Source organism: Erinaceus europaeus, chromosome 13 (genome assembly GCF_950295315.1).
Source record: "Erinaceus europaeus chromosome 13, mEriEur2.1, whole genome shotgun sequence".
Lineage (NCBI taxonomy): Eukaryota > Metazoa > Chordata > Mammalia > Eulipotyphla > Erinaceidae > Erinaceus > Erinaceus europaeus.
In genome coordinates, this window is record NC_080174.1 from 97,201,293 (window position 1) to 97,223,313 (window position 22,021).

The 22,021-nt window shown below is 41.8% G+C and overlaps 1 protein-coding gene across 1 annotated transcript in view; it reads left to right on the forward strand.

Moving 5' to 3' along the window:
* Window positions 1-22,021, forward strand: part of LOC132542436 (zinc finger protein 709-like) — a 112,247-nt gene that overhangs the window by 58,635 nt on the left and 31,591 nt on the right. Inside the window, exon 4 of the mRNA XM_060205053.1 lies at window positions 873-2,060. Coding sequence (XP_060061036.1) covers window positions 873-2,060 — 1,188 coding nt within the window. The remainder of the gene's footprint in view (window positions 1-872; window positions 2,061-22,021) is intronic.

The window sequence follows — 22,021 nt, forward strand, 5'->3', positions numbered from 1 at the left end:
TTATTTATTTATTGGATAGAGACAGCCAGAAATCTAAAGTAAAGGAGAGATAGGGAGAGAGAAAGAGGACCTGCAGTCCTTCTTCAGCACTTGCAAAGCTTTCCCCCTGCAGGTGGGGACCAGGGGCTCAAACCAGGTCCTTGCTCATTGTAGCATGTGTGCTCAGTCATGTGTACCACTGCCCATCCCTCCCTTTTGTAGTATTTTTAAAAATATTTATTTATTCCATTTTGTTGCCCTTGTTTTATTTTTGTTGTTGTTGTCATTGATTTTGGACAGGAGAGAAAATTGGAGAGAAGGGGAAAGATAGACACCTAAATACCTGCTTTACCACCTGTGAAGTGCCTCCCTGTAGATGGGAAGCCAGGGGCTCAAACTGGAATCCTTCAACCTCTCTTTACACTTCACATCATTTGTGTTTAGACTGCTGTGCTACCTCCTGACTGCCAAGCCCAGCCCCTTTTAACCAATTTTTTAAGTTTACTTTTAATACGAGATTTAAAAAAAATTGTTATTGGATAGAGAGCGAAATTGAGAGAAGGGGGAGATAGGAAGAGAGACAACATCAGACCTGCTTCACTACTTGCGAAGTGACTCCCCTGCAGGAGAGCCGGGGGCTTGAACTGGGATCCTAACCGGTTCTTGCTTTTTGCACAGCACATGCTAAACGCACTGTGCTATTGCCCAAATCCCTGGAGATCTTTTTCTAATTTTGAATATTTGTGATTTTTTTTTTCAGTGTACATTCTAGTGAAATCTATTGTTAATGTCTGATTTTCTGGTTTATTATGTAAAATTATGTTCTACATCCTGATAATAGAATCAGCTATATTCATTGAAATGTCATTAATTAATTGTTCATTATTTTACAGTAATACAGCAGTGAAAGTCTCTGAAGGCAAAAAAATTCAGAATGGAAGAAAATCTCAAGAATGTGAAGTATACAACAAATTATTCACTTATTCTATTTATCTTCAAAAACATGAAAGAATTCACAGTGGAGAGAAACCATATGAATGTAAACAGTGTAGTAAAGCATTCAGTGAAGCTGGTCATCTTCATATATATGAACGAACTCACCGTGGAGAGAAAAACTATGAATGTAAACAATGTAGTAAAACATTCAGGCAGTCCAGTAGTCTTAAGGTACATGAAAGAATTCACAGTGGAAAGAAACCCTATGGATGTAAACAGTGTAGTAAAACATTCAGTTGTTCCAGTCATCTTCGGGCACATGAAAGAAATCATACTGGAGAGAAACCCTATGAATGTAAACAATGTAGTAAAATATTCAGTTGTTCCAGTAGTCTTCGGAGACATGAAAGAACTCACAGTGGAGAGAAACCCTATGAATGTAAACAATGTTGTAAAACAATGAGTTGTTCCAGTAGTCTTCGGACACATGAGAGAACTCACAGTGGAGAGAAACCCTATGAATGTAAACAATGTACTAAATCATTCAGTTGTTCCAGTAGTCTTAAGAAACATGACAGAACTCACAGTGGAGAAAAACCCTATGAATGTAAACAGTGTAGTAAAACATTCAGTTGTTCCAGTAGTCTTAAGAAACATGAAAGAACTCACAGTGGAGAGAAACCCTATGAATGTAAACTATGTGGTAAAACATTCAGGCAACCCAGTGATCTTCAGATACATGAACGAATTCACAGTGGAGAGAAACCCTATGAATGTAAACTATGTACTAAAACATTCCGGGAATCCAGTAGTCTTAAGAAACATGAAAGAATTCACACTGGAGAGAAACCCTATGAATGTAAAGAATGTAGTAAAACATTCATTTGTTCCAGTAGTCTTCGCTCACATGAAAGAATTCACACTGGAGAGAAACCCTATGAATGTAAACAATGTAGTAAAACATTTCGACAATCCTGTAATCTACGGCAACATGAACGAACTCACAGTGGAGAGAAACCCTATAAATGTAAACAGTGTCATAAAACATTCAGTTGTTCCAGTAGTCTTCGCTCACATGAAAGAATTCACAGTGGAGAGAAACCCTATGAATGTAACCTATGTAGTAAGACATTCAGGCAGTCCAGAACTCTTCGGACACATGAAAAAATTCACAGCAGAATCACAGCCTCAAACCTGTTTCCAGCACCCTATCCTCAGCCTGTACCCTCCCATCTGCTATGACATGGAATTAATGATTGGACGCCTTCTGCTGCTGTAGGCAAGTCTTCCTGCCCTGGAAGCCAGTGAGGCCATTGATGAGAGCAGTCCCTTCTACTATGACTGGGAGACCCTGCAGCTGGCAGGAGTCCTCTCCTTGGTCGGTATAGCCTTCGTCCTGAGCAACAAATGTAAATGCAAAACTAAAAAGGAGCAGAGCCCGGTACCTGAGAGCGCAGTCTTGTTCATTGTGCCAGGGTCTATCAGGACCTGCTGAGCCAGGAAGCTTCGCCTTCAGGGTCTGTGTCCCAGGCAAAGGCTGTTCTCTCTGGGGTCTCCAGGGTCCCTCTTGATGGAAGACAGGACGAGCCTTGTTTGTGAATAAAAACATTTCTCCCTAAAAAAAAAAGAATTCACAGTGGAGAGAAACCCTATGAATGTAAACTATGTAGTAAAACATTCAGTTGTTCTAGTCATCTTCAGACACATGAAAGAACTCACAGTGCAGAGAAACCTTATGAATGTAAACAATGAAGTAAAGCATTCATGGGGTCTAGTTCTCTTGTTAATAGCAAGGTTTAGGTTTGTGTTGAAATTTTTTACTGAAAATATTGATATTTTCTACATGGACTACCTCTACATATAAAAATACAGATATGCATACATTGAAGATACTGTTTCCAAGTATACTATTTTATAAATACTTAGCATCTTTGCCTCGTTTTTAAAATTGCAATTTACTTATTACATGTGAGAAAGATTTCTCTATGAAGTGGGTAAAAGACAGATAGTGTAAAACATCATTATGGTATTTTTGTTGCCAGTGACCCAAATGAAAAGTTTAGTCATAGATCACATACATCTTATTTGAGTCACTCGTCCAACTATTCTATAACCTATTCATGAAGTATTTTTGATGAGCTTATTTAAAAAATTAATCTATTTTTTGTACTGATGATAAATTTTGTTTTCTTAATAAATTGCATTAAAAGGTGTGCTATGCAATTCAGTGAGAGCACAGAATTAAGAACCCATGAGTCTACTTATACAGGGAAACCATGCAGGCACCAGATATCAGTAAATTACACAGAGACAGAATTCCTGAAAACAGCTTTTTAGGTAGTACATCATGCTTCATTGTAAATGTATCTCTTTTCTAACATTACAAAATATAAAAGCATTAGAAATTATGCAAATAGATTATTTTTGATGCATCATAACTCATGATCAAACCTTGCTCGCTTAACAGTGTCTCCATTTTTATTTACATTGGTGAACAAAAAGTGATTTGTCTTCTGGTTCAAAAATTAAGGCAATTATAGTTAGCTACTGAAACAAAGTTTGTGAAGTTTTCACACATCACATCTCTGTAGAGTTTCTTCTCTGATGGATTCAATAGTGGCCATTCCTCTTGAGTGAATATGACAGCTATATCTTCATAGGTCACTGAGCCCTAAAATATGTGCAATGTTTTCTTGTGAGAAAATGTGAGCAACAGCGAATTATCCATTCAGTCTCTATTTTATGAAGCCTGTGAATGATTGTCTCACCGGCAAACATGTCTTTGGTGACTTGAGCATCAAATACCTCTTAATCATTGTCTAGAAGTTGGTACATTGATTCGAATACTGGATATTCTTTCACGAGGCCTTGAGTACAATCCCTGGCATCTTATGTGACAGTGAGATATACCTATTCTCACTATCACCCCTCTGTAGTTTTGTAATTAGTAAATGATAAAACCTTAGGGCTGTGTGGGTGTACAACTTATAGGGTGCTCACATTGCCAAATAAAAGGACTTAGGTTCCTGACCCAGGAGGTGGCCTACATGGATTATTGTGACCTGTATGGCTGCCAGACCTCAGAGTCACCAGGTAGAGACACATTTGTCCCATACAGTAATAGCTCTCTCTTATTCTCTCTTTCCATATCTATATATGGATAAAGGCCTGGTGTGTCCATGGGCTGGATAAAGGAGATGATGATGGATCCTGGCTTCAGATTGGTTGAGTTGTGGGAAGAGGAATGACTAGACCTCTATTTATTTGATTTTTTAAAAATTATCTTCGGGACTAGGTGGTGGGACACCTGGTTAAGTGCTCACATTACAATGCTCTGCATTGTAAAAGAAACTTCTGGGGAGTCGGGCTGTAGCGCAGCGGGTTAAGCGCAGGTTGCGCAAAGCACAAGGACTGGCATAAGGATCCCGGTTCGAACCCTGGCTCCCCACCTGCAGAGGAGTCGCTTCACAGGCGGTGAAGCAGGTCTGCAGGTGTCTATCTTTCTCTCCTCCTCTCTGTCTTCCCCTCCTCTCTTCATTTCTCTCTGTCCTATCCAACAATGACAACAACAATAATAATTACAACAATAAAAAAAACAAGGGCAACAAGGGGAATAAATAAAATAAATATTAAAAAAAGAAACTTCTGCACTGCAAAAGAAACCACTACCCAAGCCAAGAGACCCCTCACAGAATGGCTGAAGATATTTATATGCCATACATAAGAGTATAATAATCAAAATACATAAAGAGCTTGACAAATTCAACAATGAGAGATCTACAGACCTGCTTCACTACTTGTGAAGCTTTACTCCTGCAGGTAGGGACCAGGGGCTGGAACTTGGAATCTACCCTCTGAGCAGAATAGATATTTCTGTTTTCTCTCTCTTAGAAAAAGTCCTGAAGCAGTAAAGTCCCACAGCAAGGAGAAAATGAAAGAAGCGTCTGTAAGTCTCAGCCCCTAAGGTGAAGGCTTGAAGGAGCATGTCATAGTACACATGCCAGTGGGGAGGAGGAAAAACAGTGTGATTGTCACTGTACCTCCTAAGAAAAGGACTGGGAAAAAATCAGGTGGGCACATCTGAGAGCTTTAGAAGAGCAAATGTTGGGGGGGGGTAGATAGCATAATGGTTATGCAAAGAGACTCTCATGCCTGAGGCTCCAAAGTCCCAGGTTCAATCCCCTACACCACAATAAGCCAGAGCTGTGCGCACTGTGCTCTGGTGTTTCTCTTTGTGTCTGTCTCTGCATCTATCTCAAAAATAAATAAAGAATAGCAAATGTTGGTGTCACCAGGAACTGTCATCATTCATCCTAATAACACCATTTGTTTTTGGACTACCTGGCATGGTGCCTCAATGAGTCACTAGTCTGTGTGAACTGAGAAGTTGGGAAGGAAGAGAGGGGGAGCCGTGAAACCTCTGGAGTGTGAAATGGTATAATGTGACCAATTTGCGGTCAGTCGGCTGGTGGTGTACCTGGTTGAGGGCACATGTTAAAATGCACAAGGACACAGGTTCAATTTGCTGGTCCCCACCTGCAGGGGAAATGTGCTGTGAGTGGTGAAACCTTGCTGCAGGTGTCTTTCTGTCTCTCTCCCTCTCTACCTTCCCCTTCCCTCTCAATTTCTGGCTGTCTCTATCCAATAAATAAATAGATATATATTTTTAAATTACAAAGTGACCAATCTGAGATCAGAAAGATTGTACTTGCTTGAAGGGAAATGAAGGTGATGCTGCCTGCAGCCCCTGGGAGCTCACCAGGAAGCTTCTAAGGTTAAGGCCCCTGGACCTCAGGAGGGGTCTAAGCCCTAAGGGAGATTCCGGCGTTTTGGAGAAGGCTCAAACTTTGCATGTGGAAGGCCGAGGCCATGCCTCCTCTCATCTCCACTCTCTTTCTATACCACCTGGAGATCTGGTTGGGTCTCTGGCCTGGGAAAGGCACATAACGCTTTTCTGTAAATGCACTGTGGTATTTTGTCAGTGATTTTGGTGAACTGAGGATGGAAAAATAAAATGACCCAGATGTTCATAGACAAGCTAGAAATTTAGGTGAATTTATTAAAGTATCAGACACAACATTCAAGCCTAGAAGGAACTTGAACCCAGGAACTGCCCTCAGATGAAACTGGGGTCTTTGGTGGGGGAAGAAGCTAGGAGTCTATTTCAGGTTCCTAGAGGTCCATGACTTTAGTAGTTTTTGCTTGATCCCAATAGCTATGAAGTTTTTGCTTGATCCCAATAATATGAAGGTGAATTAAAAATATTGTCTGGGAAGATGGTGTCAGAGCTGAGAATAGGAATAGAAAGCTGGATTAGGGCAGACAGTAGCTTCCAAATATGAGGAAAATATATAAACACCATTAAATGGAAACCCCATTGATCTGTCCTATGCCTATTTATATTTAGCACAGGAGCCTGTGTGACCTCTGTATCCTAATTTCATCTGCTCTACTCCTACCTTTGGGTTCCTGTTTAGTAATCTTTTTTGTCCTGCTTTATATCTTATCACCTTAGCACCAAGTTACAGATGCTACCATGAGGCCATCTGACTTCCCTGGGCAGGTGACCTCACCAAATGTGTCCCAGAACCTCACTTTCCCAGATCCCTGCCGCACTATGGAAAGACAAAGAGGCTAGGGGTGTGGATCCACCTGTTAACACCTATGTCCAGTGGAGAAGCAATTGTATAAGCGAGAACACTCACCTTCTGCACCCATAAAGATCTTTGGTCCATACTCCCAGAGAGATAAAAAAAATAGGAAAGCAGGAGTCAGGATCCCAGCGCAGCAGGTTAAGTGCACATGCCACAAAGTGCAATGACAGGCAAAAGGATCCCTGTTCGAGCCCCCAGCTCCCCACGTGCTGGGGAATTGCTTCATAGGCAGTGAAGCAGGTCTGCAGGTGTCTATCTTTCCCTCTCTCTGTCTTCCCCTCCTCTCTCCATTATCCAACAATGCTGACATCTATAACAACAACAATAACTACAATGGCAATAATAAGACAACAAGGGCAACAAAAGAGAAAAATAAATAAGCAAATAAATACAAATAGGAAAGTTTCCAATGGAGGGGATGGGATAGGGAACTCTGGTGGTGGGAACTGTCTGGAATTGTACCCCTATGATTTTATAATCTTTTTCATCATTATTTAATTACTAGAAACAAATAAGCAACAGTTCTCAGAATGTTCTGAGAGAGAACTGCTAGACTCCTGGGTCCTGGTGGAGAGATTTTATACCCTGTATGTGTGAGGGGAAACTACAGTGAATATTTTAAACAGTCTACAAAGTCTCTGTCAGAGAGGGAGTCTTTTACAGACATTGACCCATTTAAATATAGCCATTGAAAAGAGGGTGATGTCCAGAAATTGTGAGGATGTGGTTGAGCTTGGCAGAGCTTGAACCTGAGGAGTGTGCCAATCCTGTTAGTCTCTCTACTGAGAGGTTGAGCAAGAAGAGATAGTAGTCACCCCAAAGGTGTGCCTCGTCCTATCCTGCTCACAAAGCACCCCAAATTCCCAATACTATGGCCATTAGATAAAAAGAAAGGGGGTGATGTTGGGCCTTAAAGCCAGCACCCCTGCTCTGCTTACATAATCATTGTTTTGCCTGAAAGATCCCCACCACGTTATCCCTTCAGGGTATTTCTTTCTTTTTTTTTAATTTTTTAAATGTTTTATTTATTCCTTTTTGTTGCCCTTGTTGTTTTATTGTTGTAGTTATTATTGTTGTTGTCATCGTTGTTGGATAGGACAGAGAGAAATGGAGAGAGGAGGGGAAGACAGAGAGGAGGAGAGAAAGATAGACACCTTCAGACCTGCTTCACCGCCTGTGAAGCGACTCCCCTGCAGGTGGGGAGCCGGGGTTCTAACGGGGATCCTTATGCCGGTCCTTGGTCCTTGTGCTTTGCACCACCTGCGCTTAACTCGCTGCGCTACAGCCCGACTCCCCCCTCAGGGTATTTCTAATTCAGTTAAAACCATCGCAACAGTTGCTAAGGATGCTTCCACCTACCCAGCATGCCTTTTGCCTCTCTCCACCCCCTTTCCTAGCCAATCCCATTCCCGACTTGCCACTTGTGTCTATAAACCCTATAATTCCTGCTGCTGTTCCAGTTTCGTCCGCTTTTCTTTTCCACATCCCAACTCGAGAAGTCCTGGAGAAGGGCTGGTGGGCATAGTGGGAGGCGGCCATTTTGCTAGCTCCATGTGGCTTAAACCTCTGTGCTCAAGCCCAACTCTGGGGCACCTGTGTGAATAAAGATTTGTGTTCCTGCTCTGCCGCGAGTTCCTGGTCTCTTCTCTCTCGCCAGCGACACAACCCAACAGAGATGGAAGAGAGGTATATCCTTTTTGAAAATAATTATTTATTTATTCCCTTTTGTTGCCCTTGTTGTTTTATTGTTGTAGTTATTATTGTTGATGTTATTGATGTCATTGTTGCTGAATAGGACATAGAGAAATGGAGAGAGGAGGATAGTCAGAGAGGAAAGAGAAAGACACCTGCAAACCTTCTCACCACCTGAGAAGAGACTCCCCTGTGGGTGTGGATCTGGGTGCTCAAACTGGGATCCTTACGATGGACCTTGCACTTTGTGCCACATGCTTTAACCTGCTGTGCTGCCCAACTCCCCCAGGAATGTCCTTCTTGACCAGATGTGGGATCCTCAGCAGATGGTTGAGGCCTCTCCAGGGAAGAGGGGTTTCAGTCCTATGCAAGGACAGAGCCAAGTTCCTGCCCAGATCCTGTCCTGGTCATCTGCCTGGTATCCCCTCTCATTCCACAGCCACTCACCAGAAGAGCTCCCATCCTCAAGTTCCTCCAAAGATTCATTAGTCAGAGGTGGAGAGGTCTGTGTGTCCTTCCTCCTTGAGCTCAGGAGACTCCTCTCTAGGTAATAGGGACACTGATCCCCTTCAGCTTCTACAGTGCTGCACCCCCCCCCCCCCACACACACACACTGACTGTATCCTAGAGATTCAAGGTTGGTCTTATGGAGGGACCCATCCACCTGAAGTGTTTGGGGGCTGGGGGGTGCTAAAACAGGTTGAACGCAAACATTGTAGTGTACAAGTACCAGGGTTTGAGTCCCCAGTGCCCACATGAAGGAATAAAGCTTAAGGTAGAGTGAAGCAGTGCTTCAGGTGTCTCTCTCTCTTTTTTTCCTCTCTCTTTTTCCCATCCTTTCTGGCTGCCTCTATGCAATAAATAAAGATACTTATATATAAACAAATAATCCTGTGGCTGTCAGGCAGAAGCACAGCAGGTTAAGCACACGTGGTGCAAAGCACAAGGAACAGTATAAAAATCCCTGTTTAAGCCCCTGATCCCAACCTGCAGGGGAGTTTCTTCACAGACAGTGAATCAGGTCTGCATGTGTGTGTATTTTTCTCCCCCTCAATGTCTTCCCCTCCTCTCTCCAGTTCTTTCTGTCCTATCTAACAATGACCACAATAATAACAATAATAACTACAACAACAATAAAAAAACTACAAGGGCATTAAAGGAAAAGTAAATAATGTTAAATATTTTAAAAATTAAATAAACAAATAAAATATCCTGGCGTGTGGATCAATTTAAGATAATTTGAAGAAGTCACATGCCCTTTCTGGGCTTCAACTATCCTTGTGTGGAAGTAGGTATTGGACCTGAATTTCTCCCAGATTCTGATGGCATATTGCTGGGCTGTCTACTGCACACCCAAAGCTCCAAATGTCAAAGAGGTGGGAACAGCTCAAGGTGTGGATACTGGATTTTGGGACCTAATCCCCATATGGCTGAGGTCTGGCTGGGAGTATAGTAAGACTCACATAAACCAACAAGGGTGTGGTGTGTGGGAAGTGACTTAGTGCATGTCTGCTGGAAACACACTCTCTGTTCCTGCATACTCAGCTGCACTAGCTGCTTCTGCAAGCTCTCCTCCCTGACCCTCATACTGCTTCTCTAGGGAGCTGAACATGTGGAACCGAAGGCTGAGAACTCATCCTATGGCCCCTGCCATCATGACTAACAAACCTTTGGAGGGTGTGAGGAGAGCACCAAAGTTTCCAGGCCTTCCTCCCAGGTCAGGGGCCTAGGCTAGCAGAGCTGTGTGGAAGAGACTGTGAGAGGGTCATGGCTAAGCCAGCCCGGACAGCTTAAGGGTGCAGCCTGCTGCTGCAGACATGCCAGGAACTGCTAGATGGAGCTCAGCCCTGGGGCCTGGAAGAGAAGATGCTGCTTATCCTCGGGGAGCTGCCTATCCTGCAATGCAGCAGAGAAGGACAGTCTGTGAAATGCATCAGCAGAAGAGCCTTGTCCAGTTAATGCAGAGTGAGGGAAATGCCAGTTTGACCAACTCTGACTCTTGTAAAAAAGTGGAGGACTGGACTGGAAGGGAAGGGATAAGGGAAGGGGGCAGCAGAATACACAAGACCACTGAGCTCATGGGCAGACTGTAAACAGAACCTCAGGAAAGTCTGTGCAGACTAATGGACCCCTTATACAGAGACAGAAAACTTTCTCTGCCTAAAGTTAATGGAAAAGACTGTTAAAGCAGGGAGTCGGGCTGTAGCGCAGCGGGTTAAGCGCAGGTGGCGCAAAGCACAAGGACTGGCATAAGGTTCCCGGTTCGAACCCTGGCTCCCCACCTGCAGGGGAGTCGCTTCACAGGCGGTGAAGCAGGTCTGAAGGTGTCTTTCTCTCCTCCTCTCTGTCTTCCCCTCCTCTCTCCATTTCTCTCTGTCCTATCCAACAACGACAACAACAATAATAACTACAACAATAAAACAACAAGGGCAACAAAAGGGAATAAATAAATAAAATAAATATTAAAAAAAAGACTGTTAAAGCAAAAAGCATGACTCCTGTGTCAGACGATACCTATCCAGAAACAGAGAAGTTCTTTTCCTTTAATCCTCTAGATTTTGACAGCTTTTCACCTGCTTGAAGAATATCAGATTGCATACCTGCCCTTGAGTGGTGTGCCCCTCATAATTCATGAGGAGGACAAGGAACTTGAGAAGTTGCTGTGTCAGGCTGTGCCAAAGAGGAGAGATAGAGATCCAGAGCGAAGAGGGAACACAAATATTTATTTGCACAGACACCACAGAGTTGTGTGAGAGCACAGTGGTTCAGGCCACATGGAGCTAGCAAGAATGGCCGCCTCCTGCAGCACCCTTCCCTGAGTCTAATCACTGATTGTCTAATCACAGATGTGAAAAGTGGGCAAGAGAGGGGCGGAAGAAGGGTTTTTATGGGACAAAGTCGGGACGTGAATGGCTAGGAAACAAGGCACTGGGGGATAGGATAATGGGAAGGGGGAAGAGTAAACAAAGTACTCCAGGATAGGATAATAGCTCTCATGGGACCGGGAAGGAGGAGGAGGAGTAAACAAAGTACTCCAGGATAATAGCTCTTGTGAGAACAGGAAGTGGGAGGACTAAATAAGGGACTCTAACTATCACGGGGAATTGACAATGCCCTGAGGAGACAACATGGCCACTGTGATTGCGTCTGCATAATTTCCCAGCACTGCTGAAACTGGGTACCCCTTCCCCTGTGAAGATGCCCACCCCACTGTGGGAATGTGATATGTTCTAGTCTCCTTCAAGCATTCTGTCAGCCCTGGATGTCGAATTGCCCCCTATTTGCTATGACTGACCTTTTCACTTGACACTTTGTGGTTTGTGTGTGTGTAGCTTTGTATTAATAAAGCAGTTCTTTAACAGAAAGAAAAAAAAAAGAGAGACAGGCTGCGAGTATGGATCGACCTGTCAATGCCCACGTACAGCAGGAAAGTAATTCCAGAAGCCACACCTTAAACTTTCAGCACCCCATAATGGCCATGAGTCTATACTTCCAGAGGGATAAAAAATAGGAAAGTTATCAGAGGATGGGATGAGACACGTAGTTCTGGTGGTAGGAGTTGTGTGGAATTATCTTATACTATGGTTTTGTCAGTGTTTCCTTTTTCTTTTTTTTTCCCATCCAGGGTTATTGCTGGGCTCGGTGCCTGCACCATGAATCCACCACTCCTGGAGGCCATTTTCCCCCTTTTGTTGCCCTTGCTGTTGTAGCCTCGTTGTGGTTATTATTGTTATTGTTGATACTGTTTGTTGTTGGATATGACAGAGAGAAATGGGGAGAGGAGGGTAAGACAGATGGGTAGAGAAAGATAGACACTTGCAGACCTGCTTCACCACCTGTGGAGCGACTTCCATGCAGGTGGGGAGCCGGGGGCTTGAACCAGGATGTGTACAATGGCCGTCTCACTCGCCCACTGCACTACCACCCAACACCATTTAATTTTTTAATTGATGAATTCTTTATGTATTTTGCTTATCAATACTCTCTGATTGATAAGACTTGCTCAGAACAAAACTTTTGCTCAGAATCTGTAGGAAGTATCTGTTATGGTAGCCTCCCTTTGCTGCATATAACCTTTTCAATTTTATGTAACTGTATTCATTTATTTTTGCTTTTGGTTTCCTTGCAACTAAGTTTGTAGTGGTGAACATGTTGACAAACTTATATGGAGGAGAGTTATGCATATGTGTTTGTCTAAACATTTGATGATTTTTAGCCTATCAAATCATTTATCAGTTTGGAGCAAAATTTTAACAGTCTTTGTTTTAGTAGCACAGAGAAAAATCAACAGAGAAAGGGGTAGAGAGCACAAGATATCTGCAGCACTGTTTCACAACTTGAAACTTGATAATCAAAATTAGATACCATGAACTAGGACTTGGGTAAAAGCCCCCAATTTCAACATGCAGGGCACCAGCTTTCAGATTGGGAGGCAGTGCTGAAGGTGGCTCTCTTTCCCTTTCTACCACCTCCCAGTCAATTTCTCTCTGGCTTACCAAATAAAATAAAAGTATTTTAAATACAAAGTATACAAAGAGAATTTTAGAATATGTGTGGTGACGCTATATGCCCTGACACAGTGGTGACGTCAGCTTTTCGCAGGCGCAGGGTGAATCCAGACTGCTGGTGTGCAAAGCATTGTGGGTAGGCTGAATAGAATTAAAAGGACAGCAGCCAGAACTCTAGGGTTTCTTTGGCTGCGGCTTTTTCTCCTGGTTAGACGCCTCTCAGCAGAGGTGCCCCAGGCATCCATCTGCCATGTCTACTTCTCCTGGGAACTGAGCACGTGTGACTCTTCTAACTGGTAAACTTTTAGACCCCTCTACAGCCATGAACAACCTTTACCAGAGCTTATAATTGTTTATCTAATGGGACTAAACTTTGATAACCATATTCAGACTTTATAGACCTAGAGTGCACTTAACCCTTGATGATAATTGCTTATTTTGCCTTTTACCTGTTTCACCCTAATAAACCGTGTACTGATTAAACCAGTTCCCAGCTCCCAGTGTGAATTCTTCTATATGCACCACAAGCAGGCCCAACCCCCATACCTCTTTTTAATTTAATTTACAACAAATACATACTTTTGAACTAGACAGTTACATTTATGTAAAAAGAAAATAAAGATTCACATACTGTAGCATCCATTATTATTCCACTGTTTTACATTCACTGGTCTCACCAGTACAAGTACCTTACTAGGTCTGTAAAGTCATTCTGCAGTGTCTACACAATAAGAATTGTTTTTATAATGCCAGGGATTTTATATGTGCAAAAATGTGTTATTGATTTGAATACATCTAAGCATTGTTGACATCAGGAAGTTCTCAGTACCAAGTAGATTTTTTTCATATATTAGAATTTATGATAAAGAATCAAAGTACTTACTCATATTCCGTATATTTATAGAATATTCAGAGGTATGGGTTCACATGGCCCTGTGATTCCCTACAATTATTTAGATATATTTACTTATATATTAACACAAGATGGAAAGATAGAGAGACAATAAAAACAGAACATATCTCTAGCCCATGTAGTGCAGAAGCTTACACCTGAGAGCTATTATATTGAAGCACAATTCTCTGCATCATGTCTCAGGTTGCATCCCTCTCTCTAATCTTTAGTAGAGTTTATACTCAAAAGATTATTTTCCATTGTGAATATTTTCATGTGCTTGAAAATTAGTGGAACATATGAAAGCTTTATGACTTTCTTGGGGTTTGGTTTCACTGTGAATTCTTTCATATCCATAGTGAGGACCAGAATAACAGAATGTTTTCAACACTGCTTGCATTGATCAAATTTCTCTCCATTGTGAGTCATTTCATTTTGACAAAGATGACTGGCTTGAATCAATGTTTTCCTATTTACATTCACTGGGTTTCTCACCACTGTGAGATCTTTCATGTCTGCAAAGAACACTGACTTAAATGAATGTTTGACTACATTGTTTACATTCATGAGGTTTCTTTCTCTCCACTGTGAGTTCTCTCATTTAATTGAAGATAACTAGGTCCCATGAATGCTTTACTTTATTATTTACATTCATAAGGTTTCTCTGCACTGTGAATTCTTTCATGTGTCTGAAGACTACTGAATGTTTTACTACATTGTTTACATTTATGGGGTCTCTCTCCACTGTGAGTTCTTTCATGTGTCCGAAGATGACTGGATTGCCAGACTGTTTTACTACATATTTTATAGTCATAAGGCTTCTCTCCACTGTGAATTCTTTCATGTTCCCAAAGACTACTGGAATCACTGAATGTTTTACTACACTGTTTTCATTCTTAGGGTTTCTCTCTGTTGGGTAGTATGCCAGCTCCCCCGGCTTCTGTCTCTAATCCTGCTTAACTAAGCACTGGCATGCCTGTATGGCATTGGTTTGATCCCACTCAAAGCTGTAGTCTATTTACATAAATCACTAAGCACCACCCTTCCTCCAGGGCATTGGTGGTTCTGTGGTAGAATTCTCTCCTGCTCCTGAAGGTGTCTCTCTTCCTCCCTATCTTCCCCTTTTATTTCTATTTCTCTCTGTCTCTATCCAATAACAAATAATTTTTTTTCTTTAAATCTCAAATTAAAAGTAAAGTTTAAAAGTTGGTAAAAGGGGCTGGGTTTGGGAGTCAGGAAGTAGCACAGCAGGTTAAGCACACAGGGCACGAAGTGTAAGGACAGGTTGAAGGATTCCAGTTTGAGCCCCTGGTTTCCCACTTGCAGGGGAGTCACTTCATAGGTGGTAAAGCAGGTGTTTAGGTGTCTATCTTTCTCTCCCCTTCTCTCCACTTTTCTCTCCTGTCCGAAATCAATGACAGCAACAACAACAACAACAATAAAACAAGGGCAACAAAAGCAATGCAGTAAAAAAATTAAGAAAACATATTTACATGCTTTATGTCAAAGGGCTAATCAGCAATATATGTTCTCACACAACTCAGTAGGGTAACATAAATAACCACAGTAAATGTGCAGAAAGAAATATATCGTCTCTTTAACCAAGAAGATGTTTAGTCACAGGGCAATTAAAAATAGCTCATGGGATTTGGGCGGTAGCGCAGTGGGTTAAGTGGAGGTGGCGCAAATCAAAAGGACCAGCGTAAGGAACTGGGTCTGATCCCCCCCTCTGGCTCCCCACCTGTAGGAGAGTTGCTTCACAAGTGGTGAAGAAGGTCTGCAGATGTCTTGTCTTTCTTAGAAGATTAGAGAGAAAAAAGACATCAGAGGAAGACTAACGAAGTTTCCCCTCCCTTTCATATCTGTGTTGTCAGGGCTTGAAACTCAATATCCGGGTATGACAAAGTTGCACTTTAAAACACGAGTTATGTTTTGGTAATCAAAAATTATTTCACAGGTGCTTTCTGGGGGCATACCAAGTAGAGACCACAAATGATCACCTGAGAGATCCCAGATGGGTTCAAGACCCATCCAACAGCTGTAGAGGGAAGTCTCACAATTTAATGTGCTTCACCCTGCCCTCATTTCTCATATCTATTTATCTATGTATCTATATATAACATGACATTCAAGAATGTTGATATAGAGTCCAAGTGAAAATACTAATTGGGAAGTAAGAGTTTGAAGAGTAAGTGGCTGGGCAGAGAGCTTAGTGCTCATGCACAATAGTTCCATACTTGAGGCTTTCATTCCCCAGCATCACTATAAGCCAGAGTTGAGCAGTACTCTGGTCAGTCTCTCTTCCTCTGATTCCTTCATTAAAATAAATTTAAAGAAACAACAAGGGCAACAAAAGGGAATAAGTAAATAAATGTTGAAAAATAAATAAATAAATTTAAAGGTGTTGGGTCATGACGCACCTGGTTGAGTGCACATGGTACAGTGCTCAAGAACCCAGGTTTGAGTCCCCAGTCCCCATCTGCAGGGCAAAAGCTTCATGAGTGGTGAAGCAGTGCTGCAGGTGTCTTTCTGTGTCTCTTTCTCTCTATCCCACCCTTCACTCTCCATTTCTAGCTGTCTCTATCCAAATAAATAGATAAAGACGATTAAAAAATTTTAAATCAAGTTTTAAAAAGTAAAAATAAAATAAAATAAATTTAAAAAATGTAAAATAAATGAGTCCTACTTTCCCAAATCTCAGCCACACTAGGTAAATTTTGAGACAGGCTGGGAGTATGGATTGAGCTGTCAACACCCATGTTCATTGTGGAAGCAATTAAACAAGCCAGACCTTCCACCTTCTAGACCCCACAAATGATACTCGGTTCATACTCCCAGAGGGATAAAAAATAGGAGAGCTATCAGGGGAGGGGATAAAGGGAATTGGGTGGTAGCACAGTGGGTTAAGTGCACGTGGTGCAAGCACAAAGAATGACATAAGGGTAGGGCATGGAATATGGAGATCTGGTGGGGGGAAGTGTGGGGAGTTGTTCCCCTCTTATCCTATGGTTTTGTGCTTCCATTATATAAATAATAATGAAATAATAGGGCATTGGGTGGTAGCACAGTGGATTAAGTGCACATGGTGCAAAGAGCAAGGACAGGCATAAGGATCCTGGTTCAAGCCCTTGGCTCCCCACCTGCAGGGGAGTCGCTTCACATGTGGTGAAGCAGGTCTGCAGGTGACTGTCTTTCTCTCCCTTTCTCTATCTTCTCCTCCTCTCCACTTCTCTTTGACCTATCTAACAATGACAACAACAAAAATAATAACTACAACAATAATAAAAAAACAAGGGCAATAAGAGGAAAAATACATATTTTTTAAAAAATCTAAAGAGACTTAATAAAATTAAATAATAAAAGAAGAAAAGAGTAAGTGAAAAGAGCAATACAAGGGAGGGGAAGATAACATAAAGTGTCTGCCACAGGCTCTCAGGTTCTAGGTTCTAATCACTGACCATAAGCCAGGGATGAGCAGTGCCCTGGTAGAAAAAGAGAGAAAGAAACAGAGATATAGAAATATGATGGGTAAAACAGAAAAAGTAAATTAAACATGTATCAATTAAAGGACAAATTATTCAAGAGGAAAAAGAAAGACTCTGATGTGGGGTAAGTCACTTACCCAAGAAACTGCCATCTCTTCTTCATTCCCTGAATGTCTTTCAGGCCAGAAAATGGAAGATCAGTTACAGCAATAGCTTGAGACTCTGTTTAAATCTAGCAGCACAGCCTTTTCACTGGACAGTATGGCCCCTAGATAGAAGACACAGTAGTGAATAAAGATACAATATACTAAATGTGCAATGTAAACAGAAGAGGTTATGGGAACATTTAGTGTGTTATCCTGCCTATTAGGACCATGACATAGCCCACAAACTCGACTGACATCTCTTTCCAACATTTTAATTTTTCTTCAACAAAAGCATTCACAAAAATCTACTATAACAGGAGTTGGGCGGTAGTGCAGCATGCTAAGCACACATGGCACAAAGCTCATAGACCAGCCTAAGGAGAGATTAAGGCACCCACAGTATATTTAGTAGTTAAGAGTTATGAGAAGCAATTTTAAGTTAGATTTGCATGTTGTAATGCACCAGAAAATATTTTAGGTATAAGAGAAATGCATAAGATATTCCTGGAGTTTTTATGTATGAAGAGAATTGCTAAAGAAATTCCATGTGACCTGGGCACTGTAAATATACTTGATATTAAGTTACCACGCACAGAACGTAGCTTCACCAATCAGTACCCAATTAAGGGAGGAATGGAAGAGATTAGTGAAACAATTCAGATCATGCTAAAGGAAGGAGTTACAGAACCTACTCAGAGCTTTAACTATAACAGCCCAATATGGCCAGTTCAGAAGCCCAATGGTAAATGGAGGGTGACAGTGGACTATAGAAGAGTTCGTGAAAGAACAGGAAAGATGCCAGGACAGTTACCAGATGTAGAAGATATATTTCTAAGAATTAGGAAGGCTTCACTTAAATGGCTAGCCACCATAGACTTAACTGACATGTTCTTTGCCATACCTTTAGCACCAGACTCTAGAGAGATTACAACTTTCTCATGGCAGGGGAAGCAATATCAGTTTACTTGAGTCCCACAAGAGTACAGAAATAGAAGACCTCCTAGAGTACTCTCCTCCCTACCAACCTCAACCTCTCCCAGTCCCACAGGAACCCCCAGCAGCAGGCCAGGACTTATGGAGCCCTCCTCATATGAGAGCCTGTACAGCCCAGTGAACCCCCTGATTCATTGGCCCTGCCCCTCTGAGCCCTAGAACCCCTGAAGGAGAATGGCAAACAATTGATGCAGTATTGGCCATTTTTCACTAGTGACCTTTATAATTGGAAAATGCAGAACCCTAAGTTTTCAGAAAAACCAGCAGCACTCATTGACCTGTTAGATTCTGTTGTGTTTACCCATCAGCCAACCTGGGATGACTGCCAGAAGCTTTTATAGATTCTTTTTACCATGGAAGAAAGAGAAAGGATCATCTCAGAAGGCTGAAGACTCATGCCCAGGGTAGATGAGAACCCCACAGTGAATCAGCCCTGATAGATGCCAGTTTCCCTCTGATAAGAATCACCTGGTATTTTAACTCACCTGAAGGTAAGGAGAAGCTCCAAGTCTATTGCCAGACTCTAATGGGAGGTCTCTGGGTGGCTGCACGCCGACCCACCAATTTGGCCAAGGTTAGTAGTGTTCAACAGGAAATGACAGAAACCCCAGTTGCCTTCTTAGAAAGAATTATGGAAGCATATCGAATGTTCACTCCCCTAGATCCAGAAGCTTCAGAGAATAACTCAGCAATAATTATGTCCTTTGTAAACCAGGCGGCCCTTGATATCTGGAAAAAAAAAACTCCAAAAAATAGATTATCAGATAAATCTTTACAGGAACTACTGGCAGCAGTGGAGAAAGTCTTTAACAACCGAGACACCCCTAAAGAACACCCATTATGAACAATGACAGCAGCTAGCAAGCAACAGACTCACAGCTTCACTAAGGTATTGTTGACAGCTACCGCAGCATGCTGTCATTGGAAAGGCTGAGAGGCCCATCCTCCCTGAGGATTTCAGAAAAGCAGAGGTCCATTTGGGGAGGGACAAAAGAAGCTCCTTAAAGATCAATGTGCATATTGCAAAGAGATAGGTCACTGGGGAAGAGAGTGTCTGAGAAAAAAAGGGAGACAAAAGGACACTGGGTTTGTATTTTAATTGATACAAGTTTAATTTACTGTTTCTGTCTCTCTCTTTCTGCCAGGGCACTGCTCATCTCTGGCTAATGTTGGGTCAGGGAATAGAACCTGGAACCTGAGAGCTTAGGCAGAAACTTTACATTATCTCCCCCACCCTTGTATTTATTTTCACATTTCTTTATTATTTAATTTTTATTTATAAAATAATAATGCTGTGGTCTGGAAGGTTGCACAGTGGTTAAGGAACTAGACTCTCAAGCATGAGGTCCTGGGTTCAACCCCTGGCAGCACATGTACCAGAGTGATGTCTGGCTCTTTCTATCTCTCCTCCTAACTTTCTCATTAATAAAATAAACAAAATCTTTAAAAAAAATGGAAATGCTGACCAGACTATAGGATATCAAGGGTACAATTCCATAGTTTCCACCACCGGAATGGCATATCCCATCCCCTCCCCTGATAGTTTTCCTATATTCTTTATCCCTCTGAGAGTATGGACCCAGGGTCATTATGGGGTCCAAAAGGTGGAAGGTCTGGCTTTCCCAGTGAACATGGCCATACTCACAGTCTGTCTACCTCTTTTTGTAGTGGGGCAGAGATCCCGGGAAGCAGGACTCTCTTATTTTAATTTTTTAAATTATTTTAATGAGAGAGACCAGCATAGAGCTCAGCTCTGGTTTATGTTGATGCTTTGGGTTGAAAACCTCAAGTATGGAAGTATTTTGCATAACCACTATGCTATCTCCCCAGCCACTTACTCTTAAAACTATTAACATTCCATTTAGTATTATCACTGGGACTCAGTGTCATCACTCTTGAATGTCACATTATATATAGATACAGATATAAATAGAGAAAAGAAATGGGTGGTGAAGCACATATAATTGTGAAACTTCCCTCTACAGCTGTTGGAGAGATGGGTCTTGAACCCATCTGGGATCTCTCAGGTGATCATTTGTGGTCTCTACTTGGTATGCCCCCAGAAAGTGCCTGTGAAATAAATTTTGAATACCAAGACATAACTCATGTTGTAAAGTGAAACTTTGTCATACTGGGATATTGAGTTTCAAGCCCTGAAAACACAGATAGACATGGAGAGGGAAACTTCCTGGATGTTACTCTGGTGTCTTTCCTTTTTTTTTTTTTTTTGTCTAGTCTTCTCACTAGAGAAAATAAATAAATAACATTGTTCCATCCAGAATAGTGGAATCATGCACAAATAAGCTTCAATAGAATACATACTTCCTAATGTTGAGAGGCTTCACTTTTCTCTCTTTTTTTAATTTAAAATTTTATTTTATTTACAAAAAGGGATAGAACTCCACACAATTACCATGCAAGGTCATTGTGAGATGCAGAAGGTGGAAAGTTTGCCTTCTGGAATCCCCACTGAACATGGGTGTTGACAGGTCAATCCATACTCCCACCCTGCCTCTCTCTTTCCCTAATGGGTTGTGGTTCTGTGGAATTAATGCTATAGAACAGATTGTTGAAGTTGTTTATTTTAGTTATATTTCATATTTTATAGTCTGTGGCTATACTTTTTTCCCCCTGAACCTGAAATCTGATATGCAGCTGGATCCAAGTTATTCTCTAGGTAGATGATGTCATGGCTGGAGAAAGGACAGAGAGTCACTCCCAAATTTGGGAAAGGTGTATAAGTATTGTTGACTGTAAACCCCATCAACTTGACATGATCTGTGGCCCGTATTCAGCTTAGGAGCCTATGTGACTTCTACATCCCTGTAGATCCTTAGCTCACATTCTGTGGTCATGAGTAGAAAGGTACCAAGCTAGCCTAATATCAGGACCCATCTTCCTCAGGTGGTAGATAGAGTATGTTGTCCAGCCTCCCTTTGGAGGATGGAACATTCTCTACCATTGATGAACCAAGTAGAGGGCAAGGTCCTATGGGGGCCCACAAAGGAGTCTATTTTGTTGTTTCTGATAGAGATGAGTGGTATCAGAAGTTCTCACCATAGCAATCAGGTGAGAGAAAGGAATCAAAGGAACACAGATTGGAAGGGAAGAAGTCAAGCTCTCACTGTTGTAGTTGATATGATTGCATGGAAAAACATAAAAATGAGCCGGGTGGTGGCGCACCTGTTTGAGTACAAATGTAACAATGTGCAAGGATCCAGGTTCAAGCCCTCCGGTCCCCACCTGGAAGGGGAGAGCTTCACAAGTGGCAAAGCAGAGCTTCAGGTGTCTCTCTGTCTCTCTCCATCTCTATCAACCCAAAGAAGAGGATATCCAGAATTCACTCCCATTCCCTGTTGCAGCAATATTAATAATTACCTAGGAATAAACCTGACCAAAGAAGTGAAAGACCTGTACACTGGAAACTGAGTCAGTATTCAAAGAAATAGAAAGTGATAGGGGCTGGGTGGTGGCACACCTGATTGAGCGCACAATTACAGTGTGCAAGGGAAACTGGGGAATGTTATGCATGTACAAACTATTGTATTTACTGTTGATTGTAAAATATTAATTCCCCAATAAATAAATAAATTAAAAAAAAAAGAATATTCAAAACAGAAGAAATCCAAAAGACTAACAAGCACATTAAAAATTGCTCCAGGTCACTGATTGTCAAAGAAAGACAACTTTGAGATAGCACCTCACCCCTGTGAGAATGGCAAACATCAAAAAGGAC